This window comes from Vigna umbellata, chromosome 6, assembly GCF_029865625.1.
Source record: "Vigna umbellata cultivar VRB3 chromosome 6, Vumbellata_1.0, whole genome shotgun sequence".
NCBI classification, from domain to species: Eukaryota; Viridiplantae; Streptophyta; class Magnoliopsida; order Fabales; family Fabaceae; genus Vigna; species Vigna umbellata.
In genome coordinates this window covers 21,861,918-21,884,308 of record NC_142170.1, presented here as the reverse complement: position 1 = coordinate 21,884,308, position 22,391 = coordinate 21,861,918, and the positions used below count along the sequence as shown (strand labels likewise).

Genomic DNA, 22,391 nt, shown 5'->3' with positions numbered 1-22,391 from the left:
GTTTTAAAGGTCGAACACTCGTGAGATCATCCGCATCGTCCTAGTGTTCGATACCTTTCTCTCCTATTTACATAAATTTAAATAATGGTATGAGTGCTCGTGTGACCGTCCGTGTCGACCTAGTGCTCTTTTCCTTCTTTTCTCGAAAATATTAAAAAAAAAGCATAAAATCTTTAGGAAATTAAAAACATCTGCTTTTTCAAGCAACGAACAATCTTTTGAAACCCAGAACTACGTGATCCTTGATTCTCCCTCAAGAGTGGAGATACGTAGGAGCAAGGCTAGTCCTTGTCAGGTTCACTTCCCAAAAATCCAAAATCATTTCAAAACAAATTTTCAAACAATTTCCAAACAAACTTCTCAAACAGTTTCAAAAAGAACTACGTAACCCTGATTTCTCATTTTGAATGAGAATACGTAGGAGCAAGGTCAATCCTTGTCGGGCCCAAAAAACTAAAAAATATGTTTTGTTTATTTAGTATTTTATTTTAGGGGATAGTGAAACATTTTGAAAACCATATCATATTCGTGCATTTAGTTAAAGGTATTGCCTTAGGGCAGGCGTTGTAGGGTGCTAACACCTTCCCTACGCGTAACCGACTTCCGAACCCAGAATATGGTTTTCGTTGACCGTGTCTTATTATTTTATGGTTTTTCTGTAGTTTTCCATAATAAACTATGGTGGCGACTAAAAATCTCTTTTTCTAAAACCCATTTTCTTTTTTGGATCGTCGTCCCGTCGCGATTCCGGTTGCGACAGATGGCGACTCCACTGGGGACTTTTAGAGAGTCAAGCCATTTAATTAGATGCACGATTCTGATGTGGTTTTGCTTTATGTTTTCCTTCCCATTTTCTTTATCTATGTTTGATATTTTGAATAATTGCATAAGTTGCTTGGATTGTTCTATATTGAAACCTAGGGTAGAAAACATGTTTATATCTGCCTGGGAAATTTTCTGGTTGTTTTGCAGGTGAGGGTTTGGGTTTGCATTGCATTCTCCCTTCACACACACACATTATGCATATCATGAGTGGGACCCTATGCCCGGGTCTGAGTGAAACTTAGAAATAGAGGGGTTGTGTAGCGGTGCCACTTGGGACATACTTCCTATTTGGCTATCATGAGAACCCCAACTAGAGTTTGTTTTCTTCATTTGTGTCTTCACACCTAGTTGATTACTCGACTGTTGTGGAGATGCTATGAAGGGGGTCATAGCTCTAGTGACCATTGATCTTTAGGTTCAGGGTACCATCCTTGTGAGATTGCATATACTTGACCTTGAACTCCAAAGCGTTGAACCTCTATTAGGGCACAAAGGGAGAAATGTATATACCTGTAACTCTCACACTGTTTGTTCTTTTTCAAAAATAATGACTTTGCATTCTCATACCATACATGCATTTTTTTGTTCGTCATATTGTTTTACTTCACTATATTTTCATGCATCATGTTCATTCATCATTTGGTAACATGCTGGTTTTAGGGGAAATCACAGGTATTCACTTGATCTCATACAAGATGGAAGTTGATGCAAGATCTGGTGCTACACAACAGACCGACTCTGCCGTGTTAAGAAAGAAATCTCGCCTGAGGACTCACAGTGGAACTCGAGCTCAGGGAGTGATGTATAAATGAGATCGTTGTATTTTGTGCCTTTAGGCAATGCATTGAACTGGATTTCCTTTAAATGAAAGATGCGGGATGTTTATTTGGTACCGACTTGTGTTAATTTCCATTAGTAATGTTATCGTGATCCTGTGATTTCCACCTGTCACTAGCATGCATCATATTTTTCTTTTTGTTTAGCATATCATTCCCATCTAATTTAATTCGATTAAAATAATAAAGCAGTACAAGTGAGGGAAACAACGGCCAATTTTCCACGACATCCCTACAGGACTCGAGCCAATTCAAGAGTCATGGACAGTTGGGAGGAGTCGCATGAATCCATCAAAGCTGATGTTAGTTTGTTGAAAGACCAGGTTGGCCAGATCTTGGCAGCCCTCGAATCCCTAAAGACTACTAGGGAGTCTTCATCTGCACGAGTTGAGGGGAATGCTCACTATTATCCCCTGGTGTTCAACGCTGTAAGCCAATCGGTCCCTTTCCCGATGTATGGTTTACCTCCAGGTTACACTCCTCCCACAGGAGAGTACGCAGAAGTAGAACAGACTTCGTTCTCCCTTCCCCCAACTGCTAATGTAGTACCGACAGGCACTCAAGGACCTGTTTCGGTGACGACTCCCATGGCGAGTACAGGGATGACTGGGGCAAACACAATTGAAGGAACGCGAGTAACTGTAACGCCCCACATGGTTACCGGAGAGGGCTCTTCAGCCAAAGTCATACCACACACCGTGTTGCAGGGGGTAGTTAGTAGTGCTGATGGGGCCAAGAGTAGGCTAGAGATTCTGGAGGAGAGATTGAGGGCCATTGAAGGAGTCGAAAACTATGGGTTTGGAGATGTTGCGAGGCTGAGCTTGGTTCCCGGGGTGATGATACAACATAAATTTAAAGCGCCGGAGTTCGAGAAATACAAAGGTAATACCTGCCCGAAAAGCCATCTAACCATGTACTGTAGAAAGATGGCTGCGTACGCTTACGATGATAAGCTACTCATCCATTTTTTCCAAGACAGTTTGGCTGGGGTAGCATTGAACTGGTACACCCACCTTGAGCCGTCTCGAATCCGTTGCTGGGCAGACCTAGCAGACGCCTTTGTAAAACAATATATATACAACATGCATATCGCTCCGGACCGACTGCAGCTACAAAATATGTCAAAGAGGGACAATGAAACTTTCAAGGAGTATGCCCAACGGTGGAGAGAGCTAGCTGCATAGGTTGAGCCGCCTTTGTATGATAAGGAGGTGGTAGCAATGTTTGTGAGCACCCTCCAGCCGCCATTTTACGAGCACATGGTCGGGAATGTTTCTGCCAATTTCGCCGATATCATTATAATAGGAGAAAGGATAGAAATTGGGGTTAAGAATGGGAAAATTGCATACGGCCCACCCGCAACTGCAAATTACAAAAAACCCAGTTTCAGTTCAGGAAAGAAGAAGGAGGGGGATGTGAATGCGGCATCGACAATGCCTGTGTGGAGAGGTCAGGCTCCCACTCACAGTTTTCGACCATACCTGGGTCAACCCCCTTATGCAGCTAACGCGGCGTTTGCTCATCAAGCCAGGCCTCAACAACAACAAGGGTATTATCAACCGCCATTGCCCTCAGCTGATACTTGGAGGGCTGGGACAATTGCGGGTCCAAATCAGAATGCGGGCCAAAACACTTATCAAAGAAGGAACCAGTTTGTTAATTTCACCCCTATCCCTACAACTTACACAGAATTGTTACCCTATCTCGTCAAAAGGGGTTTGGTTGCTATTTGTCCAATGAAGCCCATGCAACCTCCGTACCCCAGAGGTTATGATGCAGAGGCCAAATGTAGTTATCATGGGGGAGGCATTGGTCACTCAACTGAGAGGTGTCTGGCTTTTAAACACAAAGTACAGGCTCTAATCGACTCTGGGTGGTTAAAGTTTCAAGAAGATAAACCCAACATTGAGACTAACCCGCTTTCTGGGCATGGGAGTGCCTCGACGAATGCCATCGAGGATGAAAAACATGAGTTGATAAGAGATGCGGGTGAAATCCGAAGTTCCAGAAAGTTTATCTTCAAGGCGCTGATAAAGGTGGGCCTTTTAAAAGGTGATTATGACGAGGATGTAACGTGTGCGCTTCATCCGAATGATGGGCACTCTATTGAGGAATGTGGTGAATTTGAATATGTTCTGCAAGACCTGCTGGATCGGGGTTTGATGCAAGTAGGCTACAAGGATAAGGAGGGGGAAGTGTTTACACAGATTGGTGGGGATTCCGACGTAACTCTGCCTGAGCCGTTGGTGATCCATTTCACTAGAACCACCCCTACACCAGTGGCTGAAGAAAAGCCGTCTGTCGTCATCCAGGCGCCGTCTCCCTTTCCTTACAAAAACGAGAAGGTTGTTCCTTGGATGTATGGAGCACATGTGCTAGATGAGGGAAAAGGCGCGGCTTCAACCATTGAAAACATAACAGGCGTAGGTGAGATGACGAGAAGTGGTCGAATCTTCACGTCACCGATGGTGACAAGAGAGGGAACCAATAATAATGAAACAACAATGGCCGCAAAAGCCAAGGAGGTCTTAAAAGGAAAGGGTGTGCAAGTAGAGGAAACCCTTGACAATGAGGAGAAAAAAGAAATATCCGAAGAAGAGGCTTGCGAATTTTTAAAATTCATTCAACAGAGTGACTATAAGGTGGTGGAACAGTTGAACCGCATGCCTGCTCGGATTTCCTTGTTAGAATTGCTTATGCATTCTACCTCTCACAGAAAGTTGTTGATGAAGGTACTAAGTGAGGCTCATGTTGAGCAAGGTATTTCGTTGAACAAGTTTGAGGGCATTGTTGGCAACATCATCGCTAATAATTACCTCACCTTTACTGATGAGGAGATACCCACTGAGGGGAGAGGGCATAACAAGGCTCTTCATGTCTTTGTGAAATGTTTAGATCACGTTATAGCGCGTGTCTTGGTGGACAATGGCTCCTCTCTGAACGTCATGCCAAAATCGACATTGGAGAAGCTACCCTGTGATGGAATGCATATGAAGCCGAGCTCTATGATTGTGAGGGCGTTTGACGGCAGTAAGAGGGTGGTGATGGGAGAAGTTGAATTGCCGGTTCAAGTCGGTCCTTGTGTCTTTCAAGTGACCTTTCAAGTTATGGATATCCTCCCGGCTTATAGTTGTTTGTTGGGTCGCCCGTGGATCCATTTTGCAGGAGTTGTGCCTTCCACACTACACCAAAAGCTGAAATATGTTATGGGAGATAAGCTGGTGATAGTATCAGGAGAGGACAACCTCCTTGTGAGCAGACCATCATCCACGCGTTATATTGAGGCGGCTGAGGAAGCTCTTGAAACAGCTTTCTAGTCATTGGAGATTGTGGGAAATGCCTATGTGGAGCCATTCCCAGTAAACCCGCATTTGTCACGTGCTTCTATCATGATGGCCAAGGTCTTGCTGAAAGAGGGGTATATACCTGGTAGAGGTTTAGGCAAGCATGGGCAGGGGCAAACTTTCCCCCTAAAGGTCGTTGAGAATAGAAACAGATATGGTCTAGGGTACAAGCCCACCAAAGAGGACAAGAGAAGGTTGATGGGAGAAAGGAGAGAACGTAGTCTGGCTCATGTAGAAAGGCGAAAACCCAAGGTGGAAAGGACTCGTATTTGTAACATCAGGGAGAGCTTTCGTAGCGCTGGATGGATCAACGCGGGCCATATAGCAGCCGTGGAGGATGAAGATAGGTCTGAAAGCTCAAGTTTCGTGCGGGCCTGCTCCCTAGATGCACCACTCGACAATTGGGAAACTCTGAGTTTACCCGTGATGCTTAATTTGAATAAAATGTAATAGTTTTAATTAATCCTATAGCTTCACCCGGGGCTTTAGGATTCATGACTTACGGGTTGACGTTTAGTTTTTGTGCTCAGCGTGATAATCAATCGTGTTTGTTTGTGTTTTATCATCATTTCGCATTCGTCATCTTTTTTCCTTTTTTATTTATTCTTTTTTCATAAATTTAAATAATGCAGATATGACAATGAAACTTTTGAAAATAACAATGTCAATATTCCTAATTTTGAGCACCTTGTCGATAATACGGAAGATGATTATGAAGATGATCCGGAACCCTCTCCAGAGCTCTTGAGATTAGTAGAACAAGAGTCTAAAGAGATAAAACCCCATCTGGAAGATGTTGAAGTACTCAACTTGGGAGAGGAAGAAGAGATAAAGGAAGTAAAAATCGGTACTGGCATGAAAAAGGAAGTGAGGGAAGGGTTGCAAGCCCTATTGAAGGAGTTTAAGGATGTGTTCGCTTGGTCTTACAATGACATGCCAGGTTTGGATACCGATATTGTGCAACACAAGCTCCCACTTAAACCGGAATACCTTCCAGTCAAGCAAAAACTAAGAAGAATGAAACCAGAAATGTCATTGAAAATTAAGGAAGAGGTACAGAAACAATTCGACGCAGGATTTCTGCCTGTGGCGAGATACCCACAATGGGTAGCAAACATTGTACCAGTGCCTAAGAAAGATGGTAAAGTTCGAATATGCGTTGACTATCGTGATTTGAATTGTGCAAGTCCGAAGGATAACTTCCCGTTACCACACATCGACACTTTGGTTGATAATACGGCCAAGTACTCGCTATTTTCGTTCATGGATGGTTTCTCAGGGTATAATCAGATCAAGATGGCGCCTGAGGACATGGAAAAGACGACCTTTATGACGTTGTGGGGAACCTTTTGTTATAAGGTGATGTCTTTTGGGCTCAAGAATGCTGGGGCAACCTATCAAAGGGCGATGGTGACACTTTTTCATGATATGATGCACAAGGAGATCGAAGTTTATGTGGATGACATGATCGCAAAGTCTGAATCGGAAGAAGAGCACATTCTCAACTTGAAGAAATTATTTGAGAGATTGAGAAAATATAAACTCAGGTTAAACCCCGCCAAATGCACGTTTGGAGTGAAGTCTGGGAAATTATTAGGTTTTGTGGTTAGCCAAAAAGGGATAGAAGTGGATCCTGACAAAGTGCGAACAATATCAGAAATGCCTACGCCTAGAACGGAAAAGGAGGTTCGCGGTTTTTTGGGTAGATTGAACTACATTGCTAGATTCATCTCCCAATTAACCACTACCTGTGAACCAATGTTCAAGTTGCTACGAAAGAATCAGGCTGTGGTTTGGAACGAAGATTGTCAGGCCGCTTTTGAAAAGATCAAACAATACTTGCAAGACCCACCTGTGTTGCGTCCACCCGAGCCAGGAAGACCACTCATTTTGTATTTAACTGTATTGGAAAAGTCAATGGGCTGTGTATTGGGTCAACATAATGAAGCTGGAAAAAACAGAGCATGCAATATACTACTTAAGCAAGAAATTCACAGACTGCGAACAACGATATTCGTCGTTAGAGCGAACTTGTTGTGCATTGGCATGGGCTGCTCATCGCTTAAGACAATACATGTTGAGTCACTCTACTTGGTTGATATCCAAGATGGATCCTATCAAGTTCATTTTTGAAAAGCCTGCTCTCACTGGAAGGATAGCTCGGTGGCAGATGCTATTGTCAGAATATGAGATCGTATATGTTACTCAGAAATCCGTCAAGGGTAGTGCTCTAGCAAAATACCTGGCTCATCAACCCATTAGCGATTATCAACCAATGCAACCTGAATTTCCCGATGAAGACATCATGGCTCTACTCGAAGAGAACGGAGAAGACCGAGACGAAAAAGCATGGACGGTATTATTCGACGGAGCCTCGAATGTGATGGGACATGGAATAGGGGCAGTGCTTGTTTCTCCAGGGAAGCAGTACATACCAATGACGGCAAGGTTGTGTTTTAATTGTACGAATAATATCGCAGAATATGAGGCTTGTGCTATGGGTATTCGAGCGGCAATCGAATCTAAGGCAAGAATTCTAGATGTATACGGAGATTCAGCTTTGGTCATCCACCAGTTGAAGGGAGAATGGGAGACTAGGGATGCAAAATTAATTCCCTACCAGGCTTACATCAGGGGATTAATGGAGTATTTCGATTCCATCACATTTAATCATATACCGCGAGAGGAAAATCAATTAGCAGACGCTTTGGCTACCTTGTCGTCAATGTTTGAAGTTGGCCAAGATGCAAAATTACCAACGATTAAAATGGAGAGTCATGCAGAGCCAGCATATTGTCATTTCATCGAAGAGGAATTAGATGGTAAACCCTGGTATTTTGATATCAAGCATTATCTTAAGACCCGAGAATACCCTGAGAAAGCATCTGAAAACGATAAAAGGTCGCTAAGGAGATTGGCTGGCAATTTTATCTTGAGTGGGAACATTTTATACAAGAGAAATCACGACATGGTCCTCCTCAGATGCGTGGATGCAAAGGAGGCCGAGCTGATATTGAAAGAAGTGCACGAGGGTACCTTTGGCACGCACATGAATGGGCACTCGATGGCCAGGAAGATATTGAGAGCCGGTTATTTTTGGCTGACCATGGAAAGTGATTGTTTCACACATGTGAGAAAGTGTGAGAAATGTCAGAAGTATGCAGATAATATCAATGTGCCACCTACGACTCTAAGCGTGTTGTCTGCACCGTGGCCATTTTCGATGTGGGGGATAGATGTCATTGGAGCTATAGAGCCGAAGGCGTCAAATGGACATCGTTTCATACTAGTTGCAATTGATTACTTCACCAAATGGGTGGAGGCTGCTTCTTACGCCAACGTGACTAGAAAGGTGGTGACCAGATTCATAAAAAGGGAGTTGATCTGTAGATACGGGCTCCCTAACAGAATCATCACTGATAATGCCACTAACCTAAACAACCAGATGATGGCGGAGTTATGTGAGGAATTCAAAATTCATCATCATAATTCTTCTCCTTACCGTCCAAAGATGAATGGGGCGGTAGAGGCTGCCAATAAGAATATCAAGAAAATTGTGCAAAAGATGGTGGTCACCTATAAAGATTGGCACGAAATGCTTCCTTTTGCTCTACATGGATATCGCACATCGGTACGAACATCAACCGGGGCAACACCTTTCTCGCTTGTGTATGGGATGGAAGCAGTACTTCCATTTGAGGTGGAAATTCCGTCCTTACGAGTGTTAATGGAAACCCAACTAGAGGAAGCTGAGTGGGTTCAAGCTCAGTTTGATAAGCTCAATCTCATTGAAGAAAAAAGGTTAACAGCAGTGTGTCATGGGCAATTGTACCAAAGAAGAATGAAAAATGCATTTGACAAAAGGGTGCATCCAAGAGAGTTCCACGAAGGCGAGCTGGTGTTGAAGAAGATCTTGCCTGTACAAAAGGATCATAGAGGCAAGTGGACCCGAATTATGAAGGCCATTCGTAGTGAAGAAAGCATTCTTTGGGGGCACAACTATTTCACAAGGATGGATGGAGAGGAGTTACCATTACCGGTTAATTCGGATGCGGTCAAAAAGTTTTACGCATGATGATTCTGTGATGGGGGATTGCTGTTAAGGGATACTGACATGATCTTTACAGTTTGTTGTACTCTGTGTTATTTCATTCAATAAATACTGCATGGTTTCATTCATAATTTTTGTTCGCACGCTTCTTGAAATATTGCATGTCGCGTTGAGCTTTTAGGTAATAAGGGAAAATAAAGGCAATGATAATTAAGCACACATGAGTAAAAGCATCGTGGGTATATTCAGTTGGCACAAGCTCGTTCCTGAGGGATGTCGTGAAAGACTAAAAAAGGAGAGAATAAAAATGCACATGTTGAAGTTGTCTAGGGCATAGTACGTTAAAAAAAAAACAAGCAAATAAATAAAGTTTTGAAAAAACAATAACTGGAAGTGGCAAAGATGTGGAGTCTTCTCCTGATTCAGGGTTTCGGGGGTAACCTGTGTTCATTTCTCGTTAAAGCACCCGCTTTCTTATCGCGTGAATCCCTCACCTTTTCATTGCCCTTTAAAACAAAGGATTGTCCTGGATATAATACTGGGGCAGTTGTCATCATGGTACCCGTGCCCAATGATCCGTGATCGGGGAACAAGAAAATAAAAAATGAAGTCGATGTGTCAACCGCTACAGAATTTCGTCTCATGGTTAAGGTTGTGGAAGGCAAGTCAAGCAAGCTTCAGGATGACGTGTGGCCGTTTTCTTTATCCAAATGATAAAAGAAGTTTAATCAATTGCACTCACTTTGAGCCATAAGTCGTAATCATTTTTCATCACCCTAGACAAGAATCATTCGCATATCAACGTCAACCTAAAAGGTACATCAAGGACATCCAAAAAATCAATGAGAAAATTGTTGTAAAAAGGATAAGAAAAAAAGCTCAAAAAGGGGCTATAGTAGAGGCAACAAAACAAGTGACCAAAAGGGAAACTGGTTGACTCAGCACTTTGCAGATGATTCTTGTTAAAATGGTTTAACCGTTAAACACTTATTTGAGCTTTCATTATCCGTTTCTTTCATAACCCGTTTGCCTCTTAGCCACGTTACAAGCCGATTAAAGTCCACACCGACTGAAGATTGTTCGTCCTGATCTTTCTCACGAACTTAACTCTGGAAAGGAATGATGTGGTGACTGACATCATCACTAGAAGAAAAGAAAGGACATTGAAACTGAAAACTGAAAATATAATGTAAGGTCTCCCCGTCAATCGTCATGTCAAGAAGGAACCCTCAACTGGGGCAATCCTTCCTACCCCAAACCTTTTCACCTCCCTAAATCGTACTTACTATGCACAGCAAAATTGGGGCAGTCTTGTGGGCCCTACATGTTTCTATGTTAACCATACCTCCCCAGATGAGAAGAACACAAATGTTAGCTCCACATACAATCATTCAGTTATCTACTTCTCGTCCCTATTTTTCCCTCACCTTCTCGGGTTCAGGCCAAATCGGATTGCAGGAAGCGATAAAGAGAACTTGAACTCATGGTTACACCCTTCTCTTTCTCATTAGAGGGCTCACTGTCTCTTGACATTTTTATGATTACGTTTTGAACGTACATGAGGTTTGATGACGATGTTGACAATGAGTTTCAAACATGGGCAGTCTAATTAAGAGAGAGTGGCAAAAAAAAAACAAGGTAACGGTTTCATGTGTTTTTTCATTCATGCACCCTCATGACATTACATCATACATTTCATAATAAGCAAGGTATTTCGTTTGAAAAATCCTTGAGGCACAAGAGAAGTTGTGAAAAGGTTAATACAACATTTGCTTTTAAGTTTATTCGATGTTTTGCTAAGTGTTTACCAACGTTTCAGAAAGTTTCAAATCCAAGCTTTCGTTGTCGTTGGCCCTCTGCAAGGCAATGGTCAAGTCCAGATTTTAGTTTTTTAAACAGCCCTCCGCTTCGCAATGGTCGAATTCAAGTGTTCTTCTGCGATATTGGCCCTCTGCAAGGCAATGGTCGAATCCAGGTTTTCGTTTTATGTGTTGACCCTCTGCTAAGCAATGGTTTAATCCCATCTCGTTGTCGTATTATTGGCCATCTGCTCGGCAATGGTCAAGTCCGATTTTCATTTTATAATGTTGACCCTCTGCTCGGCAATGGTCGAATCCAGCTTGTTATTCTACGTGTTGGCCCTCTGCAAGGCAATGGTCAAATCTAGGTTGTTGTTCTGCGATATTGGCCCTCTACAAGGCAATGGTCAAGTCCAGATTTTAGTTTTCCACCGGCCCTCTGCTTGGCAATGGTCTAATTTAAGTTTTCTTCTGCAATATTGGCCCTCCGCAAGGCAATGGTCAAGTCCAGATTTTAGTTTTTCTAAAGGCCCTCTACTTCGCAATGGTCGAATCCAGGTTTTTGTTTTATGTTGTTGACCCTCTACTCGGCAATGGTCGAATTCAGCTTGTTATTCTATGTGTTGACCCTCTGCTAGGCCATGGTCAAGTCAGGTTTTCATTTCGTGTTGTTGGCCCTCTACTCGGCAATGGTCAAATCTAGGTTCCCTTTGGTAAATCGACCCTCTGCTACGCAATGGTCGAACCCTCTGTGTTGCATCAAGACACTTTTCTTTGAATTCAATTATCGTATCTGCTTGGATAAGTTTTTTTTTTATTCTTCCATTTTTCTCTTTTAGAAATCCAAACGAAATTAGTATCTCTATCTTTACTTATCTTTTACAATATAATATGAAAACATCACCTTGTCATATTATCTAGTAAAACTTAAGTAAAGAGGGGCAGCTGTCAATACCAAATTTCGTCCGGATCGTTTTTTGGCTTTACTGTAGTCTATTATATTATTACTCATTTTTACTTCTTATTTTTATCTTTTATTTTCGTTTTTTATCTTTTATTTATTTATTTATTTATTGTTATTTATTTATTTCTTTTCTCATTATTTTTTAGTAGGCTTAATTACCTACTTAGTCCCCATGTTAGGAGGTAATTTTCTGTTTAGTACCCAGTTTTAAAAATGTAGACATTTGGTACCTATGTTTTGAAATTTGTATCAATTCAATCCTATCCAGTTAACGGCGTTATAATTGATGCGAGAAATTAAGGACGTTAATGATAGCCTGGGTGGAATAACTATCAAATGTTTGAATGCATCTTCATTAACGTCCTTAATTTCTCGCATCAATTATAACGTCGTTAACTGGATAGGATTGAATTGATACAAATTTCAAAACATAGGTACCAAATGCCTACATTTTTAAAACCGGGTACTAAACAGAAAATTACCTCCTAACATGGGGACTAAGTAGGTAATTAAGCCTTTTTAGTATTATTATTATTTTTGTATTATCCTAGTTTTATTTACATATATTATCTTATTTTTCTCCATATATGTGTGTGTGTGTGTATATATATATATATATATAAAGAAGAAAAAATACGAGAAAACAGAGAATGTTTTCGGGTTGGGGACAAGAAAAAAGAGCAGGGTGTGTGCTGGAGGGGGAGAGGCAGAAACGGTTTTCTACAGAGGGCGAGTGGTGGTAGATGCGTTTGGGGCGTACGAAATTGGTACAAGTAATTTGGTGTATACGGAGTGGCAAAAAGAACAAAAGCAGAGAAAAGAAGGAGTGCCTTCATCTGTGTGGATCCATTGCTGAGAGAGATCATTCAGAAGAAAAAAGAAGAGAGTGCAAGGGTTGGAAGAGCGGAGGAAAGGTGGAAGCAAGTCCATAGTAGAGGAAGGAGGGGCTACTCGTTCATTGAAGGTAAGTATCTTAGCTGCATCCATAGCCAATACTAATGTATGAATTTTCGGTTATTTGTTTCATTCACTGTTTGATTCACTTCCACCCAATATCACCCCTTATTCACGCTCGTCTCACCTTAATGCGAGTTGAGACGCTCCATTGTCTTCCTTCGGTTTCTGACCGAATAGACTGCTACTCGTAGAGCTTTTGCTCCAGCTTCTATTTACATCTGCATCGTCAACAAATGCAGACTTCACTTTCTTCATTCCCTCCCATCATCTTTAATCCATGCACTTCGAGCCTTTGCTCTCCCTCGCCACTCATTCATCCCCAACTCCAACACCATAAACATGGCTTTGCTGTATCCCTTCACCTGAAAAGCAGAGAATCAACATCCACATTCACACTCATACGCACAAAACACGTTCCAATCCTGTACAATGAAGTTGTGAAAATCCGTTCTCGGTTTCTCCTCTTCGAAGACATGGAGCAGCGCGAGCCTTCTGATTTTCCATAGCCTTCAACGTTGACACCACCATTCGTCGGAGCGGGGAGAAGATCATCAACCGAGTAGAAGGTGGTGGAGCGGGGTCGGATTGAAGAAGTTGTGGTGCACGTGCAGCGGAGGCAGAACCCTCCCTAGGGTTGCCGCTCTCGAACGCGGAGAAGAGGGAAAGGGATTGCCCCCTTTGCAAACGAAGAAGAGAAGGAGGACGGTAGAGGAGCGAGGGCTTGGCGCGGCAACTGGCAGGATCTGTGGCGGCCATCGGCGCACTGGCGGCGGCCGGTCTTGGCGAAGGTGGGGCCACCGTGGGGCGAGGTCTCGCCGACGGCGTCGAGACGAGGTGTCGCCAGTGGCGCGGTGGCCGGTTCCGGCTGAGTAGGTGGTGAGCCTGTGGAGAGAGTAAGAGACCTTGGGTCTCTGGACAGTGTGTGAGCTGAGGGAGTGAGCTTACGGGAGAGTGCTGGATCTGAGTGGGTGAGGAATGGAAGGGGAATGCTGAACCCCTAGGGGATTCTAGGTCAGAAAAGCCACCCCGGGCCAGTGCTATGCCAAGCCCAGAAATAAACGCACGACCGGGAACCTTAAGCCTTTTTCGAACGCTCATTATTCAGCCTCCTTTCCCAACGTCCGTTCGGCCACTTCTCGGATGGACCGTTTGGTGACCATCTCCGTAACGAACGCTCGTTATTCAGCCTCCTTTCCAACATCCGTTCGGCCACTTCTTGGACGGACCGTTTGGTGACCATCTCCCCAACGAACGCTCGTCATTCAGCCTCCTTTCCCAACGTCCGTTCGTCGTCTCCCAACGAGCGCTCGTCATTCAGCGTCCTTTCCCAACGTCTGTTCGTTTTCTCCCCAACGAGCGCTCGTCATTCAGCTCCTTTCCCAACGTCCGTTCGTCCACTTCTTGGACGGACCGATTGGTGACCATCTCCCCAACGAACGCTCGTTATTCAGCCTTTTTCGAACGCTCGTTATTCAGCCTTTTTCTAACGCTCGTTATTCTGCCTCCTTTCTCAATGTCCGTTCGGCCACTTCTTGGACGGACCGTTTGGTTACCATCTCCCCAACGAACGCTCGTTATTCTAAATCCTTTCCCAACGTTCGTTCGGCCACTTCTTGGACGGATCGTTTGGTTACCATCTCCCCAACAAACGCTCGTTATTCTGAATCCTTTACCAACGTCTGTTCGGCCACTTCCACGGACTGCACGGTAGCCTGCGACGGACCGTTCGACACTCCCTTTCTCATTTGGGCCCCCCATTACTTGCTTTATTTTTATTTACTTATTTGTTTTTTTATTTCATTTATTTTGTTTATCTTATTTCATTTGTTTTTTTTATTTTATTTTCTTTTTATTTATTTATTTTATTTTTATTTTTTTATTTATTTTATTTTCATTTAATTTTTATTGTCTTATTTGATTTTATTTTATCTATTTATTCTAGATATCTACTTATCCTAAAATATATGTTTAATAATACAATATTTATAGCTTAAATAAAAGAATTTACAAAAATACGCTTTAAAGGTTAAGCACACGTGAGACCGCTCGCGTCGTCCTTGTGCTAAAAACCTTCCCTTCTTCTTTATATAAAATTTACAAAAAATAAGTTTTAAAGGTTAAGCACACGTGTGACCGCTCGCGTCGTCCTTGTGCTAAAAACCTTTTCTTCTTTTTAAAATAAAATTACAAAAAATATGTTTTGAGGGTTAAGCACACGTGTGACCGCTCGCGTCCTCCTTGTGCTAAAAACCTTTTCTTCTTTCTTAAATATTTTACAAAAATATGTTTTAAAGGTCGAACACTCGTGAGATCATCCGCATCGTCCTAGTGTTCGATACCTTTCTCTCCTATTTACATAAATTTAAATAATGGTATGAGTGCTCGTGTGACCGTCCACGTCGGCCTAGTGCTCTTTACCTTCTTTTCTCGAAAATATTAAAAAAAAGCATAAAATCTTCAGGAAATTAAAAACATCTGCTTTTTCAAGCAACGAACAATCTTTTGAAACCCAGAAATACGTGATCCTTGATTCTCCCTCAAGAGTGGAGATACGTAGGAGCAAGGCTAGTCCTTGTCAGGTTCACTTCCCAAAAATCCAAAATCATTTCAAAACAAATTTTCAAACAATTTCCAAACAAACTTCTCAAACAGTTTCAAAAAGAACTACGTAACCCTGATTTCTCATTTTAAATAAGAATACGTAGGAGTAAGGTCAATCCTTGTCGGGCCCAAAACACTAAAAAATATGTTTTGTTTATTTAGAATTTTATTTTAGGCGATAGTGAAACATTTTGAAAACCACATCATATTCGTGCATTTAGTTAAAGGTACTGCCTTAGGGCAGGCGTTGTAGGGTGCTAACACCTTCCCTACGCGTAACCGATTTCCGAACCCAAAATATGGTTTTCGTGGACCGTGTCTTATTATTTTATGGTTTTTCTGTAGTTTTCCATAATAAACTATGGTGGCGACTCCAAATCTCTTTTTCTAAAACCCATTTTCTTTTTTGGATCGTCGTCCCGTCGCGATTCCGGTTGCGAAGCGTAATATGCCAGGTTCGAATTTTAGCACCATGAATAATTCAATACTTTGTGATCTATTAAACGTGTCTTATTTTTTTTGGTAATATTAATTCATCTTTTTAATTTACTTGATGTGATTCTTCATTTGGGTATGTTCTAATTCAAAAAGCATGTTAATTTTTCTTTTTGGCCTATTAATTGGATTACTTATGACACTAGTGCAGAAAGGGGAAACAACACCGATTCTTTTGGGCCATAGACAGCGGTTTCTGAACCGAGGCATATCTAGGCGAGGTAAAAAGTGATAGCCTATTTGCCTCGGCTCTCGGGCCGATGCATAAAAAGACAGCATTTTGACTCGGTTGAAAGTTAACCGAGGCCGTAGGTTCTTTTTTTTTATTCATTTTCTTCTTTTGTACACTTGGTTCAAAAACATCATCAATCAGCCGCTCCATCTTCTTCTAGCCGCTCCATCTTCTTTTGTAATTGATCAGGAGCAATCCAGAACAGAGAACATATAACTGATTTCAAAATTAACATACCCAATTCAACATCAGAAGGAGCAATTTTAACATACCCAATTCAATTCAAGATCATAAGGAGCAATCCAGAACAGATAACTGATTTTAACATACCCAATTCAAAATTAACATACCCAATTGAACAGATAACTGATTTTAACATACCCAATTCAAGAGCATCCACTCTCCGAGCTCTCTTCGCACTCGTGTAAGCCGCACACCTTCTCTACATCTTCTCTACATCTTCTCTACATACCCAATTCAAGCATCTTCTCTACATACCCAATTCACGCACGTTCAAAGTGTCCGGAACCTTCACATGTGCCACCTCCACAAACCCCTCTCTGCTTCCACACCTGGACAAATTGCTCTTCCGCATGCAACCACCCGACCCGTCTCGAAGAAACCACTCCCTCTCGGACCTCGGTTCGAACCTCGGCAAACAGTCGCACCGCCTGAAGGTTGATGCCTCCCCTTCTCGCAGAAACGCCACTGCTGCAGGACGTCCTCGCCGCGACCTCGCCACGACCTCACCACCACCTCGTCGTGCCTCGTCGCGCTTGCCACAAACATTGAGTCTGTCGTGGTGAAGAAAGATAGAAGAAAGAAGATGGAATTTAAACCCTTTCAGAAACCCCACCTCGCCGCGACCTCACTACGGTCTCGCTACGACCACGCCACGACCTCGCCACCACCTTGTTGAGACCTCACCGCCACCTCGCCATGCCTCGCCACACTCGCCGTACTCGCCGCAGTCGTCGTACTCGCAGCACTCGCCACACTCGTCTGCCGTGGTGAAGAAGCTTTATGCTGCTTTTGGGTTTCGTAGAGGATGTTGCTTCTGGGTTTCGTAGAGGATGCTGCTTCTGGGTTTCGTAGAGGAGAGAAAAGAATGGAGATATACCCAAGTCGAAATTAGGGTAAATTACCCTTTTGATTTTTGAATATGCCTCGGTTGGTGAGAGGACCGAGGTAGTTGGATAATTTCAAAAAATTACAGGAACATTAGGTTTCGGTTTTACTTTTAACCGAGTTAATTTTGCTTTTATGCTTCGGTTCTTTTGTAACCGAGGCGTATAATTTGTCAAAAATTTCAGAAATGGCACCGCCTCTATATATGCCTCGGTTTTCTAAAAAGCGAGACGTATAACCCGTTTTCATATCTCCGATTTGCACTACTGTGAATTATTTCACATGAGGAATTTAAAAACAATGAGGAGATAGGAATTCTGCAATGCCAACATAAATTCCATGGAGATTGCATAAAGAGATGATTACATGAAAAAACTGTTTGTCCCATCTGCAAATCAGAAATATTAGATCATGAGTGAAAATTGGAATAGAAAACACTTATTTTATTATTAACATTGTCGATTTCATTTATTTTAGGGTTTTGGAACAATAATAATCATGTTGTATAGATGTTCATATATATGTTAACTTTAGGAATTTGTAATGTCAATTGTTTTTAATTTTGACACAAATAATTGGATGTAATGCTTTCTTGTATGTAACAACAAAATTTGGTTTACATTCATAAATGTTTGAATGTCCTACTTTCATATCTTCTTACATAGATTGTTGAATGTCTTATTTTCAAGTATGTGATGAAAAAGAATTTTTTTATATTGTAACATGTTTTTGTCCATTGTCTGTGTCGTGTACATACATAAATGGTGTTAATTTAATGTGACAACATTTTATAAATTGAACTGTAAAATAAAGTCACTAGTCATTGTTTTATCATTTTAATCAAGAATATATTTCCTTCTATATTAAAAGTTTTAGAAGATCTAATTCTTTTTTTAACAATTGGATCATATAGATTAATTACATATTTTATTTTTAATTTTGTAAAATTTTAATAGTTATGTAGAAATAAATGTAGTTTTTTTTTTTTATTGATTTATGTTGTTCAGACATCAAAATAATTATACCAGAAAAAATTATATGAATGTTGTATATTATATTTTAACAAAATTAATAGAGTAAGATTATATTCATTACTATGATTATAAAAAAATTAAAAAAAGGACTTCTCTAATGAACAAAAAAAATTGTATACATATCTTATTATGAACTATACTTGAAATAACAATATTATCTTAAAATTAAAACTTTATATATATTAAAATAAAAATTATTAGATGTATATTTATACATAAAAGTAAGATCATATTAATACAATCTTGTCCATGTAAAAAATTGAGATTTTACCTATTAAGAAATATTATTATTGGTTTTGATATCAATTTTCTCTTAGAATAAAATAAGATCTCATTTATGAAACATATAATTAAGTCTACAAATCGGAAGAGTTAATTATAGATAAAAAAGTATAAATAAAATTCTTCCATTACCATATTATATATATATATATATATATATATATAGATAAATTATATATATACACTAGTGTTCTAGTGTTCATTTAGATAAATTAAATTATATACTACAATATATATATATATATATATATATATATATTTTTGTACCTCGTATCTTTTTGTAAAGACTGCACTGTTTTAATGATTAATGTAATTAATTCTGATTATGGTTATCACTATATTTTGGGATGTTACATTAGTGGTATCAGAGCAGTTTTGTTCTTTTAAAGGACACTGTAGGGTTATGAGTGCACTGTGTTTTTGCTGTGTGCTTTTATATGTTTAATGAGTTATTATCATTTTAACTCTTGGACAGAACTAACGCTCGTTTTTCTCTGTGTCCAGAGAACAAATGGCGCCTAGACTTCCTCCTCCTCCACCACCCAATGGATCGGATACGACCGACAGTGCCAGATTGTTGGAAACCGTGATCGAACGGTTGCAACAACAAAATGCTACACTAATGGAGCAGAACGCAGCTGCTTTAAGAAGTCTTGAGGCCGCACGCGAGAACTCCGAAGCTACTCAGCGACAATTAATGGAACTCATTGCCGCCACCAGAGGCACGCCGGGAGCGTCCTCTTCCAACGCTGCCTAACCTGCTGCTGAGTGGAGCTTGGAGAGTTTTCTCCAACATCACCCGGCTAAATTCAGTGGGAAGTGCCTCCCTGACGAGGCAGATCAGTGGCTGAGGGATATAGAGAGGATTTTTAACGCCAAGAGATGTCCAGATGAGAACAGGTTGGCGTACGCGGAGTATTTATTTACTGGAGAAGCGAGCCACTGGTGGGCAAGCGCGAGAGCCATTCTGACGGACACTCAACAACCAATCACTTGGGAAGTGTTTAGAAGTAAATTTTATGAAGAATACTTCCCCGACAGCATTCGGTTTGCAAAAGAGGTGGAATTTCTACAGCTGGTCCAAGGGGGTATGTCAGTTTCAGAATATACAAATAAGTTCAAGCACTTGGTGAGGTTCAATACTATGACGACAAGTGAGGAGTGGCAGTGCCGAAAGTTTGAAAACGGGCTAAGAAGTGATCTTAAGGTGTTGATATCCAGTTTGTGCATTCGGTCGTTCCCAGCCATGGTTGAGAGAGCCAAGGTGTTAGAGAAAAATATGGCTGAGGTGGAACGACATAAGAAACAACAAGCGTCAAGGGGGCCAGTTCTGTCGAGGCCCAATCTGAACCGGAACAGGACTCCGTACGCTCGTCCTAGTCAACCATCTCATGCAAGTGGATCACAGGCAATCGTTCCTGTCGGACAGTCTGGGCAAGTGAACGTTACTTGTTTCCAGTGTGGAGGACCACACTACCGTTCTTCCTGCCCACAGCTGATGGGAGGTAAATTCTGCACTCGATGTAGAAGAAATGGACATCTGGAGAGTGAATGCAATATGGGCGGACGCGCTATAATGAGGCCGCCGAACGCTGGAAGGAACCAGCAAGGGAGAGGTGGTCGAGCCCAAGCTGTTGGGCGTGTGTATGCCATTACCGGAGCGGAAGCAGCGAGTTCAGGTACGCTCATCACCAGTACCTGCTTGATTTATGGAAAGCAATGTTGTGTGTTATTTGATTCGGGGGCGACACACTCCTTCATCTCGAAGGCGTGCGTTGATAATTTGGGAATAGCTGAGAGCGAGATGCAGTTTGATCTGGTGGTGTCGACCCCAGCAGCTGGTGAGATCAGGACATCTACTGTGTGTGTTAGATGTCCTATTGAGGTAGAAGGGCATATATACAAGGTGAACCTCATATGTTTGCCTCTAAAAGACTTAGAGGTAATTTTGGGAATGGATTGGCTGAATACCAATCGCATTCTCATAGATTGTGGAGCTAAGGAGTTAATTTTTCCTGAAGAAGACGAAGAAGATTTGGGTATGACGCTCGGTCAACTAAAGGAGGATATAGTAGGGGGCGCCTACTGCTTCCTGATAATGACGCACTCAGATGAGGAAATGGAAGGAGTGAAGTGGGGACGATCGTCACAAGATGAGCCGTATGGAGTACGATCGGTCATAGAAGAGTTTCCTGAAGTTTTTCCAGACGAGATACCAGGACTGCCTCCGGTTCGTGAAATTGAATTCACTATTGACTTGGTGACGACAGCAGCACCCATCTCTGTTCAACCATACCGAATGGCGCCTGCAGAGCTGGTTGAACTCAAAAAGCAGATTGAAGAGTTGATGGAGAAAAATTTTATCAGGCCGAGCGTATCACCATGGGGAGCGCCTGTGCTCTTGGTGAAAAAGAAGGATGGCAGCTCTCGGTTATGTATAGACTACAGGCAATTGAACAAGCTGACCATCAAGAATAAGTACCCGCTGCCAAGGATAGATGATTTATTGGATCAACTGCATGGAGCGACGGTGTTTTCTAAGATTGATTTGCGTTCGGGATATCATCAGATCAGGGTGAAGGAGAGCGACATCCAGAAGACTGCTTTCAGGTCTCGTTACGGACACTACGAGTATGTAGTGATGCCGTTTGGTGTGACGAACGCGCCAGCAATCTTCATGGACTACATGAACAGGATATTCCGACCATATCTGGACAAGTTCGTAGTGGTCTTCATTGATGATATCCTGATTTACTCAAAGAGCCATGAAGAGCATGAAGAACACTTGCGGGTTGTACTTGGCGTATTGAGGGAGAAGGAACTGTACGCCAAGTTATCAAAGTGTGAATTTTGGATGAAGAGCGTGCAGTTCTTGGGGCACGTTGTGTCAGCTGAAGGGATCTCTGTGGACCCGGCAAAGGTACGAGCAGTTACGGAATGGGAAAGTCCGCGTTCGGTCATGGAAGTAAGGAGTTTTGTTGGTCTCGCGGGCTACTATCGACGCTTCATTGAAGGATTTTCTAAGATAGTAGCGCCACTGACACAGCTTACCAGGAAGGACCAACCGTTCGCGTGGACTGATTTGTGTGAAGAGCGTTTTCAAGAGTTGAAGAATAAGTTGACGAGCGCTCCAGTACTAATCATTCCGGACACGTCCAAGCCCTTTGAAGTATACTGTGACGCGTCCCATCAAGGGTTGGGCTGTGTGCTTATGCAAGAAAGGCGAGCGGTGGCGTACGCCTCTCGACAACTGAAAATTCACGAGAAGAACTACCCAACGCACGACCTGGAGTTGGCAGCAGTCGTGTTTGCACTGAAGATTTGGAGGCATTTCTTGTATGGATCCACGTTCCAAGTTTTCAGTGATCACAAGAGTCTCAAGTACCTCTTTGATCAGAAGGAGTTGAATATGAGGCAGAGGAGGTGGCTTGAATTCTTGAAGGATTATGATTTCGAGCTACTCTACCATCCAGGAAAGGCGAACGTGGTAGCGGACGCTCTAAGCAGAAAAGTGGTGCATGTGTCGTCCATGATGGTGCGCGAGCTGAGTTTGGTGGAAAGCTTTAGAGATCTAAGGTTACAATTTGAGTTGGAGTCGAACAGTATCAAGTGTTGTAACCTTAGAATATCCAGCGACGTGTTTGAGCGGATCAGAACAAAGCAGCGAGAGGATGAAGAGTTAGTGAAGATATTTGATGCCCTCGGTACGGATCAGGCCAAAGAGTTTAACACTGGAACGGACGGTTTCTTACGTTATCAGGGCCGGACGTGCATTCCGAATGATGGAGATTTGAAGAGAATTATTCTGGAGGAAGGTCATCATAGCCGTCTTAGCATGCATCC

The 22,391-nt window shown here is 42.0% G+C and overlaps 1 protein-coding gene across 1 annotated transcript; it reads left to right on the top strand.

Moving 5' to 3' along the window:
* The first annotated feature begins 1,921 nt into the window (after positions 1-1,921).
* On the top strand, positions 1,922-9,638 carry LOC148196978 (uncharacterized). The gene is given in 6 exon segments (XM_088093555.1): positions 1,922-4,945; positions 5,063-5,428; positions 5,714-6,964; positions 6,966-8,094; positions 8,170-8,357; positions 9,483-9,638. Coding segments are annotated over 6 exon segments (6,114 nt in total).
* The last annotated feature ends 12,753 nt before the right edge of the window (positions 9,639-22,391 follow it).